The sequence below is a fragment of the Anabrus simplex genome, chromosome 4 (genome assembly GCF_040414725.1).
Source record: "Anabrus simplex isolate iqAnaSimp1 chromosome 4, ASM4041472v1, whole genome shotgun sequence".
Taxonomy (NCBI): domain Eukaryota; kingdom Metazoa; phylum Arthropoda; class Insecta; order Orthoptera; family Tettigoniidae; genus Anabrus; species Anabrus simplex.
The window spans coordinates 77,766,021-77,785,849 of record NC_090268.1 but is presented as its reverse complement, the minus strand read 5'-3'; the positions used below and the strand labels follow the sequence as shown (position 1 = coordinate 77,785,849).

Below are 19,829 nucleotides of genomic sequence, written 5' to 3'. Positions count from 1 at the left end.
CATTTCAAATTCAATTCTGACAGAGTTTGGTAACATAACTGCATCATATCTTTTCCACTGTAAAGCTTAGGTAACAAAATTAATTTAATAAGCACATAAACCACAAAAGAAAGAAAACTGTATCTTACATAAGTCAACGCAGATCTATAACCCCTGAGTTTTAAACCTACAACAAACTTTTCCTGACTGTAACTTTAATAGTAACAAAACTTCTCTACCTACTGTTATTATTGCAGTACATCTTTGAAGTCTGGCAATATCTCCTCTCAAAACATTCATCAGAACAGTTTCAGCCAAATCATCAGCATTGTGACCAGTTGCTACGCAGTCAACTTTGAGTAAGGCAGCACCTCGGTCCAGAGCTTGACGTCGAAAAACACCACAGAACGTGCAGTTATTTTTGCGGCCAATCTGAAATTGCAAAGGATAACTGGTAAAATCAATAGACAGAAGGTGTTCAAGTTGGGTAACATTACTACACCATATTATCTTTTCCTCTGCAAAGCTTGGGCAAGAAAGCTAACAACAAACAAAATGTATACATGTACAGCAAAGAGATAGCTAACAAGATCAATTTGTAATGCAAAGGAAGGAAATTATATCTTACATAAGTCAACACAGATCTACAGCCTACAAGAGCTTTAAAAACAAAACAAATTTTCATGACTATAACTTTTAATATGCAGGTGTTAATACTGTGTTTGATGGTCTCAACATAAACTTTATTGCACAAATGAGATGTTGTACACATCTGCAACGGAAAGAGAGCCCAGATGGTCCTTATTTGAGTGTAATTGCTGGGATATTGTGGTTCTAAAGGCAATCTTGATATTGTAATGCTTTAAAACATTTCAATCCCATCAGTAATTACTGGGATATATGAAAGGAATGACTCTCTTCCATAACCTAGTAAGCCTCAGAATACAATTATTAATTTGTTAAAGAATAGTGTAGGACACAAACATGCATAATTTATAGTTCTTTATAGCCAGATGTCAAGTGTTCACTGCACAAAATTACCTTTTGTGGCTATAAAAGTGAACAGAAGGGGAGTCTATATGCGAGGAAATACAGTATATGTCACAAATTGCCCTCAGATTATATGGAGAATGCTGCTGCCTTCCACTGCTTTGTGCTATGACAACACCAAGAAACTTATCACAGGCCGTTTATGGCAAACTATAAGTGATAAATTTGATATTCCGACATCCCTAAGTAATCACAGCTGAATGCCTTAATAAATTTAATGTGATAATTCAACCTCTCCCCGTAGGAGCCTCATTCTCTGAGAGCCAGATTTTCTTAAAACTCCACAAGTATACTTGTTGGTCAGAATAACTATTGCAGTTATCTTGTTACCATGATGAATGTATAACATTCCACATCAGTGATGTATGCCATGGATGGAACTGACACAAAATCTAAACTTGTGAATATATACATTACCATCAATTTCAACGTAAGAAAGTATCAGTTATACGAGGGCGGATCAAATACAAATGGGAATTATTTTTTAAAATTTATTGCATCAACAAAAAACAAAAAACACACATAGAGCGATCACTTTTCTACATGGTGCCCTGCCTTCGATACACATTTTCTCCATCGGATTGGTAAGTTTTTGATGCCACCCTGATAGAAAGAGAGGGACGTGTGCAGAGCCAGTTGCGTACAAACTCTTCTACACTTGCACCATCACCGAACCGCTGTCCTCCTAGGTCTTGTTTGAGCGGTCCAAACAAATGGTAGTTACAGGGCGATAAATCTGAACTGTCCGAAGTGTGTTCCAGAGCTGTCTAGTGAATTTTCTCCAGTTCTTCCCACGTTAAAGCGGCAGTATGCGGCCTTGCATGTCATGGAGAAGAACGTTTCGGATCAGTTGCCGGCGTCACTTGTTGCGATACACAGCTTTTGCTTCATCCAAAACGCAACAGAAATAGGCTGCATTTATTGTCCTTTGTTCGTCAAGAAAATCCACCAGCAAAACGCCCGTCGAGTCTCAGAAAACGGTTGCAAGCACCTGGCTTTGACTGGACCTGCTTCGCCTCTTCGCCACCACTCCATGCTTGCTTACTGTGACTCTGGGGTGTAATGATGCATTCAAGTTTTACCACAAGTCACAATACGACGCAAGAAATCCTCTCCTTCCTCCTTGTAATGATGCAGGGGTCTCTGACAAACTTCCTGGTGTAAAGTTTTTTGTTCCTGGTTGAGGGGACGAAGAACCCACCTGGCAGACAATTTTCTGAAATGGAGTTAATCTTGGATGATGGTTTGAACACTTATGTTACTCATTCCTATGGCTAAAACAATTTGCAAAAGTTTTATTAACCGATCTTCACCAATAATGTCACGAATCGTAACAATGCTGTCTGCAGTGATGTTCATCCATGGTCTCCTTTCATGAGGTTTATTCTCCACAGCTTCTCTTCCTACAAATTTTTTAGCCCACTCATACACTTGACTCTGCAAAAGTGTTTCTTCCCCAAACTGCGCACGGAGCCGTCTCAAAATTTCGGAAGGTTTGGTGCTCTTTCTTGTGAGAAATTTGATAATCATGTGTTGCACGACAGACATTTGCACCTCTTGCTCACTCATTGCGTACTGAAGCAGCCCAGCTTTCCACCATCGTTTGCGCGCGCAAACCCCTTCTCCAGACTCCCCCACCAACATCCTGGCAAAGCCCTGCCTAAAAATTATTACTAATAGCAGCGGTATATTCAAATTCCCGTTTATATTCGATCCAGCTTCGTAAATGATTGGAAATTGGATCTTGTATGATTTTTGTTATGAACACTTTATAAATAGAACTACATTTTCAGACATCTTGAAATTTGTGAAAAATGTAATAACTGTGAACATTTCTTATTTCTCATATCGTAAAAATTTGTAAAATATAAAAGACTGGAAATTATATTTCGTAAATTTTTTTTAATGTACAGTTTTTCCATAGGGTTAATGTTAATCGAAAAATTTGACAATGCCTGCTTTGGCCTCCTTAATATCACTACACCACTGAATACAAATCAAATAATATACAGCCTAGTGCACAACACAGCTATCGCTGAACTTAAAAGCAGAGTTACAAGCAATTCTGTTCAGCCATTTTTCTATAGTGTTGTAACATGCATGCATACATACACACATACACACCAAACATTGAATAGTACCTACTTTCAACCTAAGTATATTTAATCCAACATAAAAACAAAATTTGAGACAATAATTTGAAATCTACACACAAAATTATAATTTTATCCATAAAGAAAATGGTCAAACCTGCTCAACAATTGCATCCATTGTCCATCCATAAAGCTCCTGATAGGATAAAATTTTAAGAGGCATTTCATAATCTTCTTTATTCTGCTTTACAGTCTCCAAACTGTCATCACGGTAACCTGGAATGTAAGTCACAAAACTGGAAAAACAATATTTTAAAAATGAAAACAAATTCCTAAAAAAACATCTCTGCTGTTACAAAAAGAAATAAAAGTATTCCAAAAAAGAAAAGAACAACACAAGAAACATAACTCTGACTTTGATTGTGTTGTTCTTGTACAGGCCCTCAATCATTTTAATGATGTGAGGCGTAAGGTTTGCCAATGTGGTTTAAACCAAGGGGATATTTTAAAATAACCTGTCTTAATTTTTTTTGATGATGTATAATTTTAATTACTGTTACAACTTTTCTTATTTATGTTACTGAAAAATGAGTCAAATTCATTTAATAATCTATGCATATTAACATAATGAGTAATGGGAAATCCTCTTGCAAATGGAAATTCAAATTCCATATATAATAATGAATAATCCCGTTTCTAATGTGAATTTCTATTCAAAGGCTAATTCCCATCCAAATGCTCCTACGGGCTGTGAAGCAAGGAGCTGAAGAATTTTATGAATTTTAGTGGCAAAGAGTAGCCATGTTACTTGTTGAGCTTTGGCTTTTGAATATTTTAAGCTCAAAAATTCAATATGATTGGTAGAAAACTTGATTGGCTTTTGTTTGATGAAGTTGAAAAGGCATAAAGAAAAGGTGTGAGGGCCAAGTCATCAGAATGAAAAATCATTTAGCAAAATATGTACACATGGATGTTGGAGACAGTAAAGATGATGTAGGTAAGATATTAACTTCAATGAATTTTTGTTTTTAAGAAAATACAGAAATATTTGAAGGAATCAAAATATTCACCAAAAATAAACTGCTTATGTTATTTCCAGCAATGCATTCAATACAGCAAGAATGAAGTCAAGTAAGTCTGATTTGAGACTGTTCATCCCTGTGTACTGTATGTCACTAATGTCAAGGGCAAGAACTGTGTTCTGTGAAAGTTTTCGACAGATCTTTCAACTGAAGAGTGTGGGTGTAGCAGGTCTATCGTGGAGGTGCAGAGGGACTGAAAATTATTTCAGAAGCAGAAATGCATCCAGAGAGTAAACTTCAGTATGCTTCCACAACACACACACTCACCCCAGATTTTTATAAAGTTAAAGAAGAAAATTAACATTGCATGTCTTTTCAATTTGAACTAGCAGAAATTTCTCAGTGCTAGGTCTACTATTAAACTTAATTTTACTGATGGAACATTTTTATTCTTGGACTACAGCTGTGATGTTCATATGGAAAATGTGTCCCCAATTCTCTTTATTTTTCCAAATAGCAGACACTTCTTAACAATGGTCATTTTGTAAATCCCCAAAAGTGTCCCCTATTGAGAAGTTTTACTGTATATTAAAAAGACTAGGTAAAAATTGATAGGGAAACTACTACCTGGGCAACATCAGTGGTGATCGATTACTTTTAAAAAAAAAACACCCTAATGATCAATGTATTTATTGAGTATTTAGTGTTTAAGATTGCAATACACTTCCAAAATAAGTTTTCAACTTTCAGGTCATGTGAAGTGTATGTATTGTAGGACATGCCAAAGAGAGATTTAACAGGCCTACAGAACAAATGTAGCCAACCCGACACTAATGGCATACAAATCACACACCCTTTTAAGAACCATGTCCCTTCTTTTGTGATGTCCAGGGGACCATCACGAGTCACAGTGACTTACGTGTAATTAATTACCTCTGTATAAAAGTGTAATTTCTATTCGTCTCATCACACATTCCTTTCAGTTAGTCTACCGTACTATACTGTAGCAGTTCGTCCCATGTATGGTTCAAGCTTCATCGAGCTATGCTACTTGGCAGTGACACAACATGCGGAAGTTACTTTTGTAAGTTTTGCAGAGCAGTGTAGTATAACATATGACATTGAATAGGGTGGACCTGCCTATCCTGTTGAAAGTAGTCAATCATCAATACGGACCAATTAATTTCATATAACAATGGACTTGGCGATCTCCTGATGGACTCAAATTCAATTCAAACCATAACATGTTAAGGACAACACTCAAAAGGTATGTTAAGATTGATAAGAATAAATTTTATCCATATAAGGTGTATGTTAACTATACCGTCAAAAAAATCAGGAATGGTCTTTGTGTTGGGTAAAGAACAATAGCACAGTCGGATTGGCAGAGAACACTTTGTTTTTAAAAAATGAAGCTTCTTTATTACTTTGACAAACTCGCCATATTTGCTGTGACAGAGCGCAAGCCGCTGACTGCTGCTTTCCTTCTGAGGAGGAAAGGAAAGGGAGGAGCAGCAGGATGTATGACAGATTGGGACAAGAGATAATGCTGGGTGCAAATGAACAAGAAGTTCATTTCACGCAGTGAGTTCCCAGTCACAGTAGGCAGTATACAGTTTGTTTTGCAGCAGAAATTGGTAAGAATGGCTCCTTTCAGTACACCAACAAAGAAATGGCTGATATGCACCTACCCTATGGCACACCAAATAGCAACGGCAGAGAAACCGCACGTATTTATGGTGTCAGCACCCTAATCGCCGCCAACCCCATCATTCAACCGGTGTGTCCATTGGTGGGTGACTGCATGAAGGAGGGAGCTTTGTGCCTCAGATGCATGAAGTTGGCAGAGCGCCACTGGTATCGAACTCTGAGTTTAAAGAGGCTGCTTTAGAAGAAATAAATAATGATCCAGCAACCAGTATGAGGTCTGTCGCAAGGACAGGACACTTCTCATACGACAGTGTGGAGGGTATGGAAGGACCAACAATTGCACCCTTATCGATATCAAGAAGTGGAAGAACTAACTCCGCTGGATTACCAGTTAAACGACCTCCAAACTCTGTTGATTTCATTCCCATAGTCATTTTTCTTGTGGGGTTAAGTAAAGTCTTTAGTGTCTTTAGATGACCTTGTACCAAGAATCAAGGCAACTATCTAAATTGTTCACGACACACCACACATCCTGAACAGAGTTCAAAGCTCTCTACTACACCTCTGTGAACTGTGTATCGAAGTAGAATGGCGCCATATTGAACATTTATTGTTCAGTATTTCATTTCATTTACAATGTAATGTGTAAAGGAATATGTGGGGTGGCAGCATTGCATGTTTGCACATGTTAAATAATAAAGAACATTATCGAGACTAACAGATGAGAGGAGAAAGAATCAGGTGCATTCCTTGAGTGAAAAGTGTGTCTTAATTACAGTATGTTCTTGTACTGTGTGTGCAATTACGGCTGCTTAATGAACAAACCGTGAATACTGCCTGTACAGACAAGTACAATCCTGACTGGGCGAGCTGGCTGTGCAGTTCGGGGCACGCAGCTGTGAGCTTGCATCCGGGATATTGTGGGTTCGAACCCCACTGTTGGCAGCCCTGAAGAAGGTTTTTCATGATTTCCCATTTTCATACAAGGCAAATGCTGGGGCTGTACCTTAATTAAGGCTACGGATGCTTCCTTCCCACTCCTAGCCCTTTCCTATCCCTTCATCACCATAAGACCTATCTGTGTCGGTGCAATGTAAAGCAAACTGTAAAAAAGAAAAAAGTACAATCCTGCACGAGTTGAATGACAAGACTTGTGCATTCACACAGAACATTATCTCTGTCTCTGTCAACCATACATCCCCACTTCCCTTTCCTTCTCTGAAGCACAGCAGCGAGCAGGAGCTTGAACTCTAGCACAGCAAATAGGTAAGTATGTCAATTTGAACTGGACACTGAAAGTAACCTAATTTTGTAAAAATGAAGAATTTTCTATGCCAATCCAATTGTGCCATCGTTCTTTATGTAACACCAAGAGCCTCCCCGATTCCTTTATCGGTATAATTTAGATACACCCTATATGATAGGAGTGAGATAATGAGCTCATCTTCAAATGCATAATTTTGTTATAGTTTAACACTACACTATAACATACTTTCAACATACAAAAAGGACAAAGTGAAACTTATAAAAACCATAACATGAAATTTAATACTGCAGAAACCTAGATCTCAAAAGGAAATTTCCAATTTATCAGTAAGAAATCTAGAATTTTACCTTATTTCACTTTCCAGATGGTGGAACCAAGTGAATACATTTTGAGCATGAATCTTACCAGTAATGCCTTCATCAACTGACAGTAGGACTAAACTGAGGCCGTAATTGTGACGTTTATTAAGGAGTTTAAGAATGTATGCTAGTACCGTGGAATCTTTTCCACCTGATGCTGCAATTGCCACAACTTGTCCAGATTTGAATAAGCCTCCTTCTACAATAGTATTATGAATTTCCGTCTCAAATGCGAAGTAGAAACATTCTTTGCACAAAGCATCACCAGTTTTTGGCCTCTGCAAAGACAATAAAACAAAGAAATCAGGAGACTCTTCAAAACACAAAGCATATGATAATAAATGTAAGTTACAATGTACCAATGAGCAATACTTCACTTCCTGTTAACACTGCATACAAATAAAATAAAGTTGCTCGTTTGTAAACTTTCAACTGGATGGTGTTATGCATCAAGTGACCAAGCGCCAAAATGGATTTTTTTAGATTATTGCACCATCTGGTAGCTAAAGGTGTTAACTTTACATAGGACTCTTATTCTCAATATGATTTCGCGGGAAATTAATTTTGACCAAACACCAACCTCTCAATCATTAAATTGAAGTTTTGCATCAAGTGACCAACCACCATTTCTGAGTCTGAATTACGCATCAAATGACCACATGACACACGTGTAGTCGCTTGGTCATGTGATGCTAAATGTAGATTCCCGTGCAGGTTTTCTTCCCTGTGGTGTACACCCAGAACCTAAAAACCTCTGATATGGAAAAATCGAAGTTGGATGAAAAACTGGAAACGCTTTGTTTTGACATTGAAAAACACTGCCATTGCCCCGTATTTCCACAGATGTGGCTTTTACAAGCATCAGTTGTGGTTATATAACTTAGGGATTCATAGTGGGAAAGATAATAAAGGTCTTTGTTATGTCTGGTTGAGAGGAGAAGCAGGACGAGGGGCTCAGGAGGTTGGATCCTGCTTGTGCAATCATCTCATGGAAAACGTGCACAAAGCCAAAGAAGTAATATTGTGGTCAGATTCTTGCGGAGGCCAGAATCATAATATAAAGATTGTTCTACTTCTGAAAACAGTTTTGGAACAACGCCCTACCATTGAAAAGATTACACAAATATTTCTATTTCCAGGCCGTATCTTCCTCCCGAATGGCAGCGACTTTGTAGATATAGAACTTGCTTTCAAATTTCAGCAGCGCCTCTATACCACCGAAGACTACATAAATGTAATGAAGATGTGCCGAAAGATGAACCCGCTTGTTGTGCACAGAATGACGAGACCGGATTTTCATAGTACAGTTCATCTGGAGAAGCACATTGTAAACAGGAAGACAGGTACAAACAGTGAGAAGGTAAACTGGCTGCATGTGCATGTTGAAGAAAGATAAACCTTTCAGCAATTTCTTAAAAATGCATTTTGATGCAGAACGCACTGTTGAAGTGGACATTAAGAAATCTATAGTTGGTCGCCGGCTTCAGAATGAAAATGGATCAGTTCCTCATGGTCTGCTCACTCTGTTATGGTCCAATGGAAAACCAATTTCAGAAACGAAACTGAACAACCTGCGCTCTCTCATGAGGCTTGTTTAGTGATCCTAGAATACACGATTATACAGATGGGTTTGATTGTGTAAATTAGGAAACAGCACAATTATTGCAGTAGCTAGCTGGTGGCTTCCCACCTAGTCATCCAAGATTTGAATTCTTATTACTACAGTAGAATACTTTCTATACAAAATGCTGTAGTATCAGGAACCTCTGGCTAAATCAAAAAAAGCCAGGGGTGGATCGAGCATCTTCAGAAATGACTGTGGTAAGGTGAAGATCAACTTTTGTCTGTTGTGGCATCATATGAAAATAATATAATTTTATGAAATGTACTTGTTTTGAAGGTAGGCCAGGATTGAAACTTGAGAATAGTCTTACAGCATAAACCACATACAGTAATTAGGGCAGCTGAATTACATAAATCTTCTCTCTCTTTATATGCAGGAGAGAGAAGTGTTCATTTCGAATGCTGGGAAATCTACAACCTGTTCCTTGAAACATATTTAACCAAGCGAGGTGGCCATGTGGTTAGGGTCACGCAGCTGTGAGCTTGCATTCGGCAGATAATTAGTTCGAACCCCACTGTCGGCAGCCCTCATGATGGTTTTCTGTGGTTTCCCATTTTCACACCAGGCAAATGCTAGGGCTATACCTTAATTAAGGCCACAGCCACTTCCCTGCAACTCCTAGCCCTTGCCTATCCCATTATCGCCATATGACCTATCTATGTCGGTCTGATGTAAAGCAAATTGTAAAAATAAAAAAATAAAAAAAAGGAAAGGAAAGGGGAAATATACTAACAAAGGAATACATATATCAGAAATCATGCAACTTTTTCCATACCACCCACATTAAAACCCATTTATGCCCAGGTGGCTCTGCATGCAGGAGAAGAATGTAAGTAGAATTGACAACTATTCTCACTGGCATGTTATTCATTGCAGTATTTACTATTTAAAACTTCAATAATATACTGTACATACATATGATATCGAAAATGTCAAAAATGATATCCGCGTAACTTGCTTAGAATTTCCGGTATTTTCAATAGAACCTAGTGTGGGTCGCTAACGACCCACTGGGCAGTTACCCAAGAACTATCACCGACTTTCACATTCACTCGATAATGACCATATGTTTATTTTAACACTTACGTAATTAGCCTCAGTATTCCTAATTGCTCTGTAATTTATTGCAGAGTACAGCAACTAACAGTTGCAGAAATTCTGGATGAGCTCCAAGCGGGCGATCCTACAGATATCCCCGACTCACGTGTTGATATCTTTATTGGGCTGCGTGAAGATGGAAGAGAAGAAACAGATGCTGACTCTGGTGATGAAAATTGTTCAGATTCTGACAGACTAAATTGTGCTCAGCTTCAAGCTCTAGCAGAGTTAGTGATGCAGGTACCAATAAACAGTAACTTCAATTCAGAACTTCCTCCCAAATTCAGTGATGAACTTGAACCACTTTCGGAAAATGAACAGGTTGATGGTAGTGACTTGGACACAAATTGTACTAATGTGACAGCTAAATCATACTCTTTCAATTGGGAAATAGGTGATATGAAATTCCCACCCACTTCTTCGTCCAATGTTTGTCATCCAGGTTAAAGAAATTTTAAGATCCAAACATAGCCTATAGATTTTTTGGAAGCATTTCTCCAAGCAGATAGCCTACAGTTCTTCAAATATTGAAATATACCGTTGGTTATGCTTTTTACACCAATAATCCACAGTTTCAATTATCGTTGGAAGAGACGTACTCTTTTCTTGGCATACTATTTCTGAATGGGTATGTACCCCTACCAACAAGAAGGATGTTTTGGGAGAACTCAGATGATGTTAGAAAAGAACTTGTTCAGAAAAACATGCATAGGAATAGGTTTGAAGAAATATTCCTATTTCTTCATGTTTGTGATAATTTGGATCTCCCGGCAGGTGACAAAATGGGTAAATTGAGAAATTTTATAGATCATCTAAACAAGTCATTTCTTATAAACGCTCCCAATGAAGATAAAGTATCTATTGATGAGTCTATGAACCTGTATTTCAGGTGCCACGGGTGTAAGCAATTCATCCGTGGAAAACCAATTTGTTTCGGCTTCAAAGGCTAGGTAGCCGCTCAGCGGACATGCTACTGTCTCCAGGCTGACATTCACCAAGGATATAAAGGAGGGAGGGAGAAAGGAGTGGGATTAGGTGAAGCAGTAGTGATGACATTTGTGGATATTCTTTCTGAAGTATTTCCTGGGACTGCTTTTACTTTCTATTTCGACAACTTTTTCAAGTCAGCTAAGCTTCTATATAGAAAGTAGGATCTCTGAAAAAGGCCATCATGCTACAGGAACTCTCAGAAGTAACAGAATGCTAAAGTGCCCTATTTCTGGCAAGCCTTTCATTGAAAAGAAAGACGTGGTTACTTTGAATCCTGTTTTGATAAAGAGCATGGTGTGATAGTTGTGTCTTGGAAAGACAATATTGTAGTGAACATTATGTCAAATCACTTTGGTGTAGCCCCCTTTCAAGAGGTCACAAGATAGTCAGTCAGGCAACAGGGGAAAATAAAAGTCAAACAGCCAAATGTTTTCCGTAAGTACAACCAAAGCATGGGTGGAGTTGATCTCATGAACCATAACGTGTCAGACTTACGAATTTCAATTCGTGGCAAAAAAATGGTACATTCCTATTTTGTTTCAATTGCCTGGATTCTTAGCAGGAGCTACGGTATGTCTCTTGATGCCCTAACTTTCCGTCGGGAAGCAACCAAGGCAATTCTCTACAAATATGAGACAACTTCTAAGGGAAGAGTTTGACTTACATCGCTTGACATTATCAAGGAACGCCAGAGGAAGGACCATCTAGGGCACCTGCTTATAAGTCAACAACCTAGGCGCCGATGCAAGATTTGTTGCAATAAAACAGTGAAGGCCAGTGCGAGGTGTAATCTTCCCCTTCATGATAGGTGTTTTGTAAATTACCATGAATGAGTCTCACTGTCAGTTATGGAATCTGAAGTTACGTGTTTTGGGTACAAAATAATATAATTAAACAGAACAATGACAATTATTGCCTTTTGTGTCATTGTAATACTCATTTCTAAAGGTAAGTGAACTGTAAGTCTGTAGAAATTAAATTGTTGCTAAGGTTGATTTTCAGAATATTCTCTCTCCCTGTTTCCCGAGCATGTGCTTAGCAGGTCGTTAACGACCCATGCGTTTATATGGGTTCTAGACAAGTAAATATGGTTTTGTTCATTTGTACATGAATGATTGGTCATATTAAGTGTTTATATATACAAGTTATCAATATCGGAAGAAAAAAATAATTCGGGCATAATGGGTTAACGACAACTGCATAGGGTGTCATTCCCAGAATTTAACATGGGTAGATGTCATTACCAACTGCCAATCTGTAAGTTTGTAGAAATTAATATATACATACCCATCCCTGTATTATTTTTACCTGGGGCAAACCTGAAAATGAACAAAATTTTGGTAAGTGCATAGCTTCTTTGATTATGATTATATACAAGTTTTCTGAAAATGCTAGGGAGTTTGCTTTCCAGTTTTATTTTTGATAAGTTTTGACATTTTATCAGTTAACAGGCTGAAAGTTGTCACCACAAATGTGAATATTTTAGTATTAGTCTAGATCTGTTATTTGATGATGATGCTTGTTGTTTAAAGGGGCCTAACATGTAGGTCATCAGCCCCTAATGGTACGAAATGTAATGACAAATTAAAAATCCAAATCCTGTGTACATACATCATCTGCTCCAGGACATCATCTTGAGACATCTCTCCTCCACATCTGATTACACTGTGTCTATTCAGCATTTCCTAGGCCTTCCCCTTGGTCTCTTTCCTTGGGCAGTACTGTCGAAGTATTTTCTGGCAGGTCTCTTGCTCTTCATTCTCATAATGTGCCCATACCTCTGAAGTCTATGCTTCTTTATTACACCTGCTAATAGGGACTTCAATGCCAATTGCCTTTCTGTTTACTTCATTTCTGATTTTGTCCTTTCGAGTAGTTTAATTCATAGTTCTAATGAATCTCATTTCTGTTGCATGAATTTTTACTTCATTTCTGATTTTGTCCTTTCGAGTAGTTTAATTCATAGTTCTAATGAATCTCATTTTTGTTGCATGAATTCTGCTGTAGGCATTGTTTAGTAGAGTACATGCCTCTAAACCACATGTCAGAATTGGTACGAAGTAATACCGATGTCAACGCTAAGTAGCACAACTTGATTATTTGTAGGAATCAGAGTGTGGTATGACTAAGAACTCAAAGGCAGATGATCAAGAGGTCAGCCAAGGAAGAGGTGGATCAATCAGATTAAAAGTGATCTAGCTAGACGAGGTCTGGATTTGCAGCAGGTTATGGATGATGCTACATGGACAGAAGTAAATGAAGAGCACTCATTCACCGCACCTGAGAAACTGGAGCACGTTCATGATGATAAGGATCAGGTTGGTGGGATTCTTGCTGGCTCTTCAATTCGGATAAAATTTCTACACCCCTAACATATAGCCTACATGCCATTTTTTATCATATGATATGTTCTCAAGCCAAAAAGATATTTAAATTTCACAGCCTCGTATCATCTGCAGGTACAACCACTGAGTAGGTACCACTCACCTCATGAACAAACATCCTAAGTTATAGGATCTCCATATGCAAAAAGAGAAGTAGCAGGAAGATTATCAACAACAAGGACAAGTGTCACAGACAATAGGGTGTCAGATAACCCTTGTTATGACTAGCTAGATCAACCTCTTGGTTCCAACTCAGGGCAAAAAGAGGTGCCAATATTCATCAAGTGTCAGTACTATGTGTATTAAATGTGATATAGGACTGAGCAATGAACACAACCTCTTGTTTTATAAGAAATAAAAACAATTAATGGATTTTGGACTACCTGAACAGCTAATGCTTCAGTAACAATGATTATGTCACAACGACAGGTATAAAGATTACCTTTGTCTAATTGTACTCAGTTAACCTGTCATTGGTTGCTAATGCTTGGTCACAAGCAAGCATTTTATTTTACTTTTACAAGATTCGTTAGTTATGGCAATTCAACTAAGTTATTCATAAGAAAAAATTAAGAAATAACAGATAGGCCTATAATAACCTACAACAAGGGCGTACATTCTCATTGACAGTACACCATTTTTCTTTCCGCCAGACAGCACAAAGCAAAATATCATGAAGGTGTCTTTATGTAAATACCAACTGTTACTTGACTGACAAAAAAAAAAGCTGGTATAGTTGCTTTAAAACTGTCTTCCATGAGGAAGATTGGATCCCCAAATAGCACCGCCAAAGTTTATGTGATTATAGGGAAATCACAAAAACCAATCTGTGTTAACTACCGGAAATGAAATAACACAAAATGTAGTAAATGAAAGTAGTAAAATGTTAAAACTAATCATGAACTTCCAAGTGTTTACTTTCACTAAGACTATTTGAGACCTTTTGAAGCAAGAAGACAGTCACACCACTGGCACTGGTCACACGTTCGATCTAATTAAAACAATTAGCACTTAAAACATTCTTGTGCTTATTCCAGTTATTTCCTTGGTCGCCACAGCCATGTGATTTTTCAGTAAAAATTCCAACCTGTTATTGACCAGGATTCGAACTTCAGCCGCCTGGGTAGAAAGCCAGCAACAATGTCACTGCACTAAATAAATATAGTTCTAGCAATTATTTCCCTCTTAAACACAATAACCCACAGTTGAGTGCACAACAATAATCAATAGCAGACCCTACACGGTCAGTAATACTGATCAGTAATAAGTTACTGAGTCAATAATACTGACAGTATGCATCAATATTGTAGCGACCTTACACGATCATTATGACTGTCAATATTTTGGTCAGTACTAGTGCACTTGCTTATCATTGCGATATTCTCACTGTACAAATGAAAAGTCAATAATCGTCAATATGGAATGAGATTTATAACTTGAAATTGTGGTATTCTATCAAAATAGATTGTAAAAGACGGGCATGTGTAGCTATCATATAGCACTCTGCACAAAACGTAAACAAGAAGAACCGAGCTCGATAGCTGCAGTCGCTTAAGTCCGGCCAGTATCCAGTATTCGGAAGATAGTGGGTTCGAACCCCACTGTCGGCAGCCCTGAAGATGGTTTTCCGTGGTTTCCTACTTTCACACCAGGCAATTAAGGCCACGGCCGCTTCCTTCCCACTCCTAGCCCTTTCCTGTCCCATCGTCACCATGAGACCTATCTGTGCCAATGCGACGTAAAGCAACTAGCAAAAAAACAAACAAGAGAAGAGTATTCTCATATGAAGTTTTTCTTCTTCCTCTTCTTATAATCTGTTTACCCTCCAGGGTTGTTTTTCCCACGGACTCAGCGAGGGATCCCACCTCTACCGCCTCAAGGGCAGTGTTCTGGAGAGTGAGACACTGGGTCGGGGTATACAACTGGGGAGGATGACCAGTACCTCGCCCAGCGGCCTCGCCTGCTATGCTGAACAGGTACTTTGGTGGGGGGTGCGAAGATTGGAAGGGATAGACAAGGAAGCGGCCGTGGCCTTAAGTTAGGTACCACCCCGGCATTTGCCTGGAGAAGTAGAAAACCACGGAAAACCACTTCGAAGATGGCTGAGATGGGAATCGAACCCACCTCTACTCAGTTCACCTCCCAAGGCTGAGTGGACCCCGTTCCAGCCCTCGTACCACTTTTCTAATTTTGTGGCAAAGCCGGGAATTAAACACGGGCTTCTGGGGGGTGGCAGCCAATCACACTAACCACCACACATACGAAGTTGTTGAGCGAAATACAATATATCGAAGCAGAAGATTATCAGAACTATCTCCGAATGAGTGAGATAGGCCTACTTTTGCAAAATTACTAGGAAGGGTAGAGCCTTTTCTAATAAGGCAAAATACAAGCATGCAGACCTGTTTATCGGCGGCAAAAAGATTAGCGGCGACATTGAGGAATCTTGCAACTGGTAGAAATTTTGAAGATTTACAGTTTTCCGCTATAATTTCACCAGTTTCCACCAGTACAGCAGTTGTGGAAACATGTGGAGTATTGTGTTACGTTTATTCTGGCAGAGTTTCATATAGCTCGATAAACTTTTGCAATAGGCCTACTTGGCGGTTCCACAAGCACCTCTACTTGGCCTTGGTGAGAAACACATTTGTCGTCCATCGCTGCTCCGTTAATACTGACAGAAATAATGACGAACGCACTCATACGGTCAGTATAACTGTCAGTATCCCCACCAATCTACAGTACTGATGCTTGCAGATCAGGAAATCCGGATCTGCTTCAGTACTGGCCTTCATTCTATCATTCCAGTTCACACGCGATCAGTATTACTGTCAATATTTTTCAGTACTGACAGTTTTATTGACCGTGTAGGGTCTGCTAATGGTTAATCAACACATCTACCTTACTTCCTGTACATAAATAAATAGTACATCTAAAAAATCTGAAACAGTCCTTAATGGTCATCTGAACACTTACAATTAACTGGCATAAGGAAACTTAACCTTGTTTCACTTCTAAAACTAGGCATGAGATAAGATTTGTTTATAAACTGAAATTAACACATAAGTTATACATCAACATAAATGTCGTTAAATGACATCTGATATGTTAACGTTTTAAGTACCTATAAATAAATGAAATTTATCCTATGCCATTAAAGGGAACATTGCACTATAAACGTATTTAACTCGCCTTTAATATCGCCCGGTTTCCACATCGAGATGAGCATGGAATTGGAGCCATTGTGAAGTTATGGTTCCTACAATACACATTCGAAGTCGTAAAATAAATTCTCTGTCAACTATACAACCACATATCACGGTCAGTTTCCTTTGCTTTCAACAAAACTTATAGGAAACAAGTCGTTATTGTCATCTTGCAACTGTTGTTATAATTCTCATGTTCCTAGAACCAATAGATACACAACAGCAGTTTCTACTTAGGAGGCACGGCAATTCAGCAACGATATTCATAAGACGAAATTAAGAAATATAACGGATATAACCTACAACAAGGGTAATGAAAGTAAACTATTTTCCTTCCAGCCACACAGCGCGATGCGAGATATCAGAAACGTGTTTTTAAGAAATACCAACTGTTACTTGACTGGCAGAAAAAGGAAGCTGGGTATAGTTGCATATTACAGATAGAAGAATAAAGAAGCAATCAAATAATATTGAAGAAAAAGCACAAAATAATTTATCAAAGCAAATTTCTAATAAGAAAACTAACCTATTACTAACAGCAATTATTTTTTTTAATTCCGTTGGATTGAGAAGCATGATAATTGATCGCTCGTACGGTTGGAGCAGGTCGCAGAACAGTTGTCGATCGATCGAGCTGGTTGCTGTTGCTAGGTTACAACAAACAGTAGAACTGTCTAATTTTAAGCGCCGCGTGTAAAATGTCACATTGGTGACAAACTCATACCTATCCGTTACCGTTGCTATTTTCACAAATAGTAGATTTCGTATATGCTTATTTAACTAACAACGCATCTTGTTGTGATAAACTACAGGAAACTCTATTTACATTAGCATTAACTGCTGTAAGTATGTCACGAACATTTCTAACAGCTACTGGTACCCATGAAAAATGCATAGATTATTTATTTCAGTCTTCCGGCTGAGCAGAAGTTTGTATTATGATAACGCTAACCCTTTCCCACTTTCTTGAAAACCCTTATGTGTGAAAATAAAAGAGGAAGAGCGACTTATCTTAGCAGGGGCATGATATACAGTACAAATACCATGGTACTACTATATTGTAGGACAGACAGCACAAACAGCCTATTCTATGGTACCGGTATTCTATGTATGTGTGTCTCCTTCACATTCTTATCTAAGTAAATATTACTTCTTCATTCCTTTGTCACTTTTCCTAATTCAACTATGTATTCTATATGATGTTTTAATGTACCGTATTGGTGCATACCTTCTTTATTCACTTGGTGTAGACTATGTGCTAGCACTGGATTTTACCCTTCCCTTTCTTACTATCATATATCAAGTAATTAATTTCATTTCATTAACTCTTCTGATAAGGTTAATGTCAGGAAGGGCATCAGGTCATAAAAAACTTGTTACAAAGATTCATCTCACTTCATACCTGACCCTGTAGAGAAATAGGACTAGGGTTGGACACACACACACATTTACCGGTATTCTCTTATTATGCATAGTTTCCTGTAGTCATGTCCTTGTTCTTGAACAATGAACAACGACTGAGTAACCTAGTAAATGGTCCTGAGAGTTGGTTCACCAATCACTATTGAATAGAAGTGGGCATCTTAGATATAGGTAGTCTATTCCAAATCACTTGGCGCAGGACAGGAAAAAGTGGAAGAGGTTCATCCCATGACAAGATGTGTCATAAGGCAAAATACTTGGATGATGATATTCCGAGCCGTGGCTCCCTTTGTGATTAGATGGCTAAGACCACCAAATCCACTAGTGATCCCTAGACTGCTAGAATTAAAATTTCACTGGGTCTATGTGTTAGAAACACCAACAGGTTTCCAGGGAGTAGAATTGTCTGAGCAAGCAGACAAGATGGAATTGTATTTATAATGACTGAGGTGTATGGCATATTAGTAAGAGACAAAAAGAAGGAGGCAAAGAGACAATGAAGAAGATTGAAATACAGTACGGTATGTTTTTATCAACGGTAGGGAAGGATGGAAAGAAATAAAATCAAATAATATTAAGTACTAAAAAGGAACAAACCAGGACATATATAGAAAGATAGGAACATGAAAACAAACAGCAAGTAGCATAGCAAGTAATACACTGAGTGGCCAAAAGTCATGGTAAGGGGTGTCCAATTAGAAAATGTGCCGTATATGACCCCTGAGCATTGCGGCTATCTGCGGCGTAGCTGAGCAGTCTGTTACAGACACCAGTGTTGTGAAGGTAGTAACAAATTGCAAGTTAACCGTCTTTGAACGTGGAATGATCATTGGTGCATGGCGCATGGGTCATAGCACTGCGGAGATTAGATGTGAATTCAGTTTCCAAGGTCAAGAGTGTTGAGGGTGGATCCTCAATATTGCAGAGAGAATTTTAATACCTGCGTAAACCGCCGCACGGGAAGGTCACAGGTGTTTAACGAATGGACATCACGTTGCCTCCGCAGAACCATACTGGGCGCTCATGGGCTACTGTGAGTCAGATCACCACCCAGTTGAATGTTGGGAGTCAGGAACCCATTTCTACCAGGACTGTAAGGAGGCAACTGCACCGCATAAGCTTCATCAGCCGACGACCAACTCGTGTCCCTTTGTTGACATCTCGACACAAAGCTCAACAATGTGCATGGGCCCGTGAACATCGGCAATGGACCGTGGAACAGTGGCAGCATGTGGTATGGTTTGATGAATCCTGGTTTCAGTTGTATCGAGCTGATGGGCGCATGAGAGTATGGCATATGCCCCATGAAACTATGGATCCTGCGTGTCAATAAGGTTGTGTCCAGGTGGGAGGTGGTTCAGTTCTGGTCTGAGCGGCATTCTCATGGTCGCAATTAGGCCCCATTATCCGGCTGCAGGGAGCAGTGACAGGTGCACATTATGTGGACATTCTTTCAGACCAGCTGCATCCCTTTCTGGCTCCAGAGTACCCTGATGGAGATGCCATGTTTCAACAGTACAGTGCACCATGTCACTGCTCTGTGGTGGCAAACAGGTGGTTAGAGAAGCACTCCAATGAAGTTACGACCATGTATTGGCCCTCCAGATCCTCCGATCTTAATCTAATCGAGCATTTATGGGATGCTGTCGATGCTGGTATATGCTCCATGAATCCTGCACCAACTA

At 38.8% G+C, this 19,829-nt stretch overlaps 1 protein-coding gene across 2 annotated transcripts in view; it reads right to left on the bottom strand.

Moving 5' to 3' along the window:
• Positions 1 to 17,056, bottom strand: part of Ctu1 (Cytosolic thiouridylase subunit 1) — a 54,928-nt gene extending 37,872 nt beyond the window's left edge. Inside the window, exons 1-5 of one of the 2 annotated variants that reach the window (XM_067146240.2) lie at positions 16,709 to 17,056; positions 12,420 to 12,451; positions 7,467 to 7,698; positions 3,280 to 3,398; positions 223 to 411 (exon numbers count right to left, since the gene is read on the bottom strand). In XM_067146240.2, the coding sequence (XP_067002341.1) occupies positions 223 to 411; positions 3,280 to 3,398; positions 7,467 to 7,698; positions 12,420 to 12,451; positions 16,709 to 16,745 (609 nt within the window). In that variant the 5' untranslated portion in view covers positions 16,746 to 17,056. The remainder of the gene's footprint in view (positions 1 to 222; positions 412 to 3,279; positions 3,399 to 7,466; positions 7,699 to 12,419; positions 12,452 to 16,708) is intronic. The other variant, XM_067146241.2, reaches the window with a different exon arrangement.
• Between the last annotated feature and the right edge of the window lie 2,773 nt (positions 17,057 to 19,829).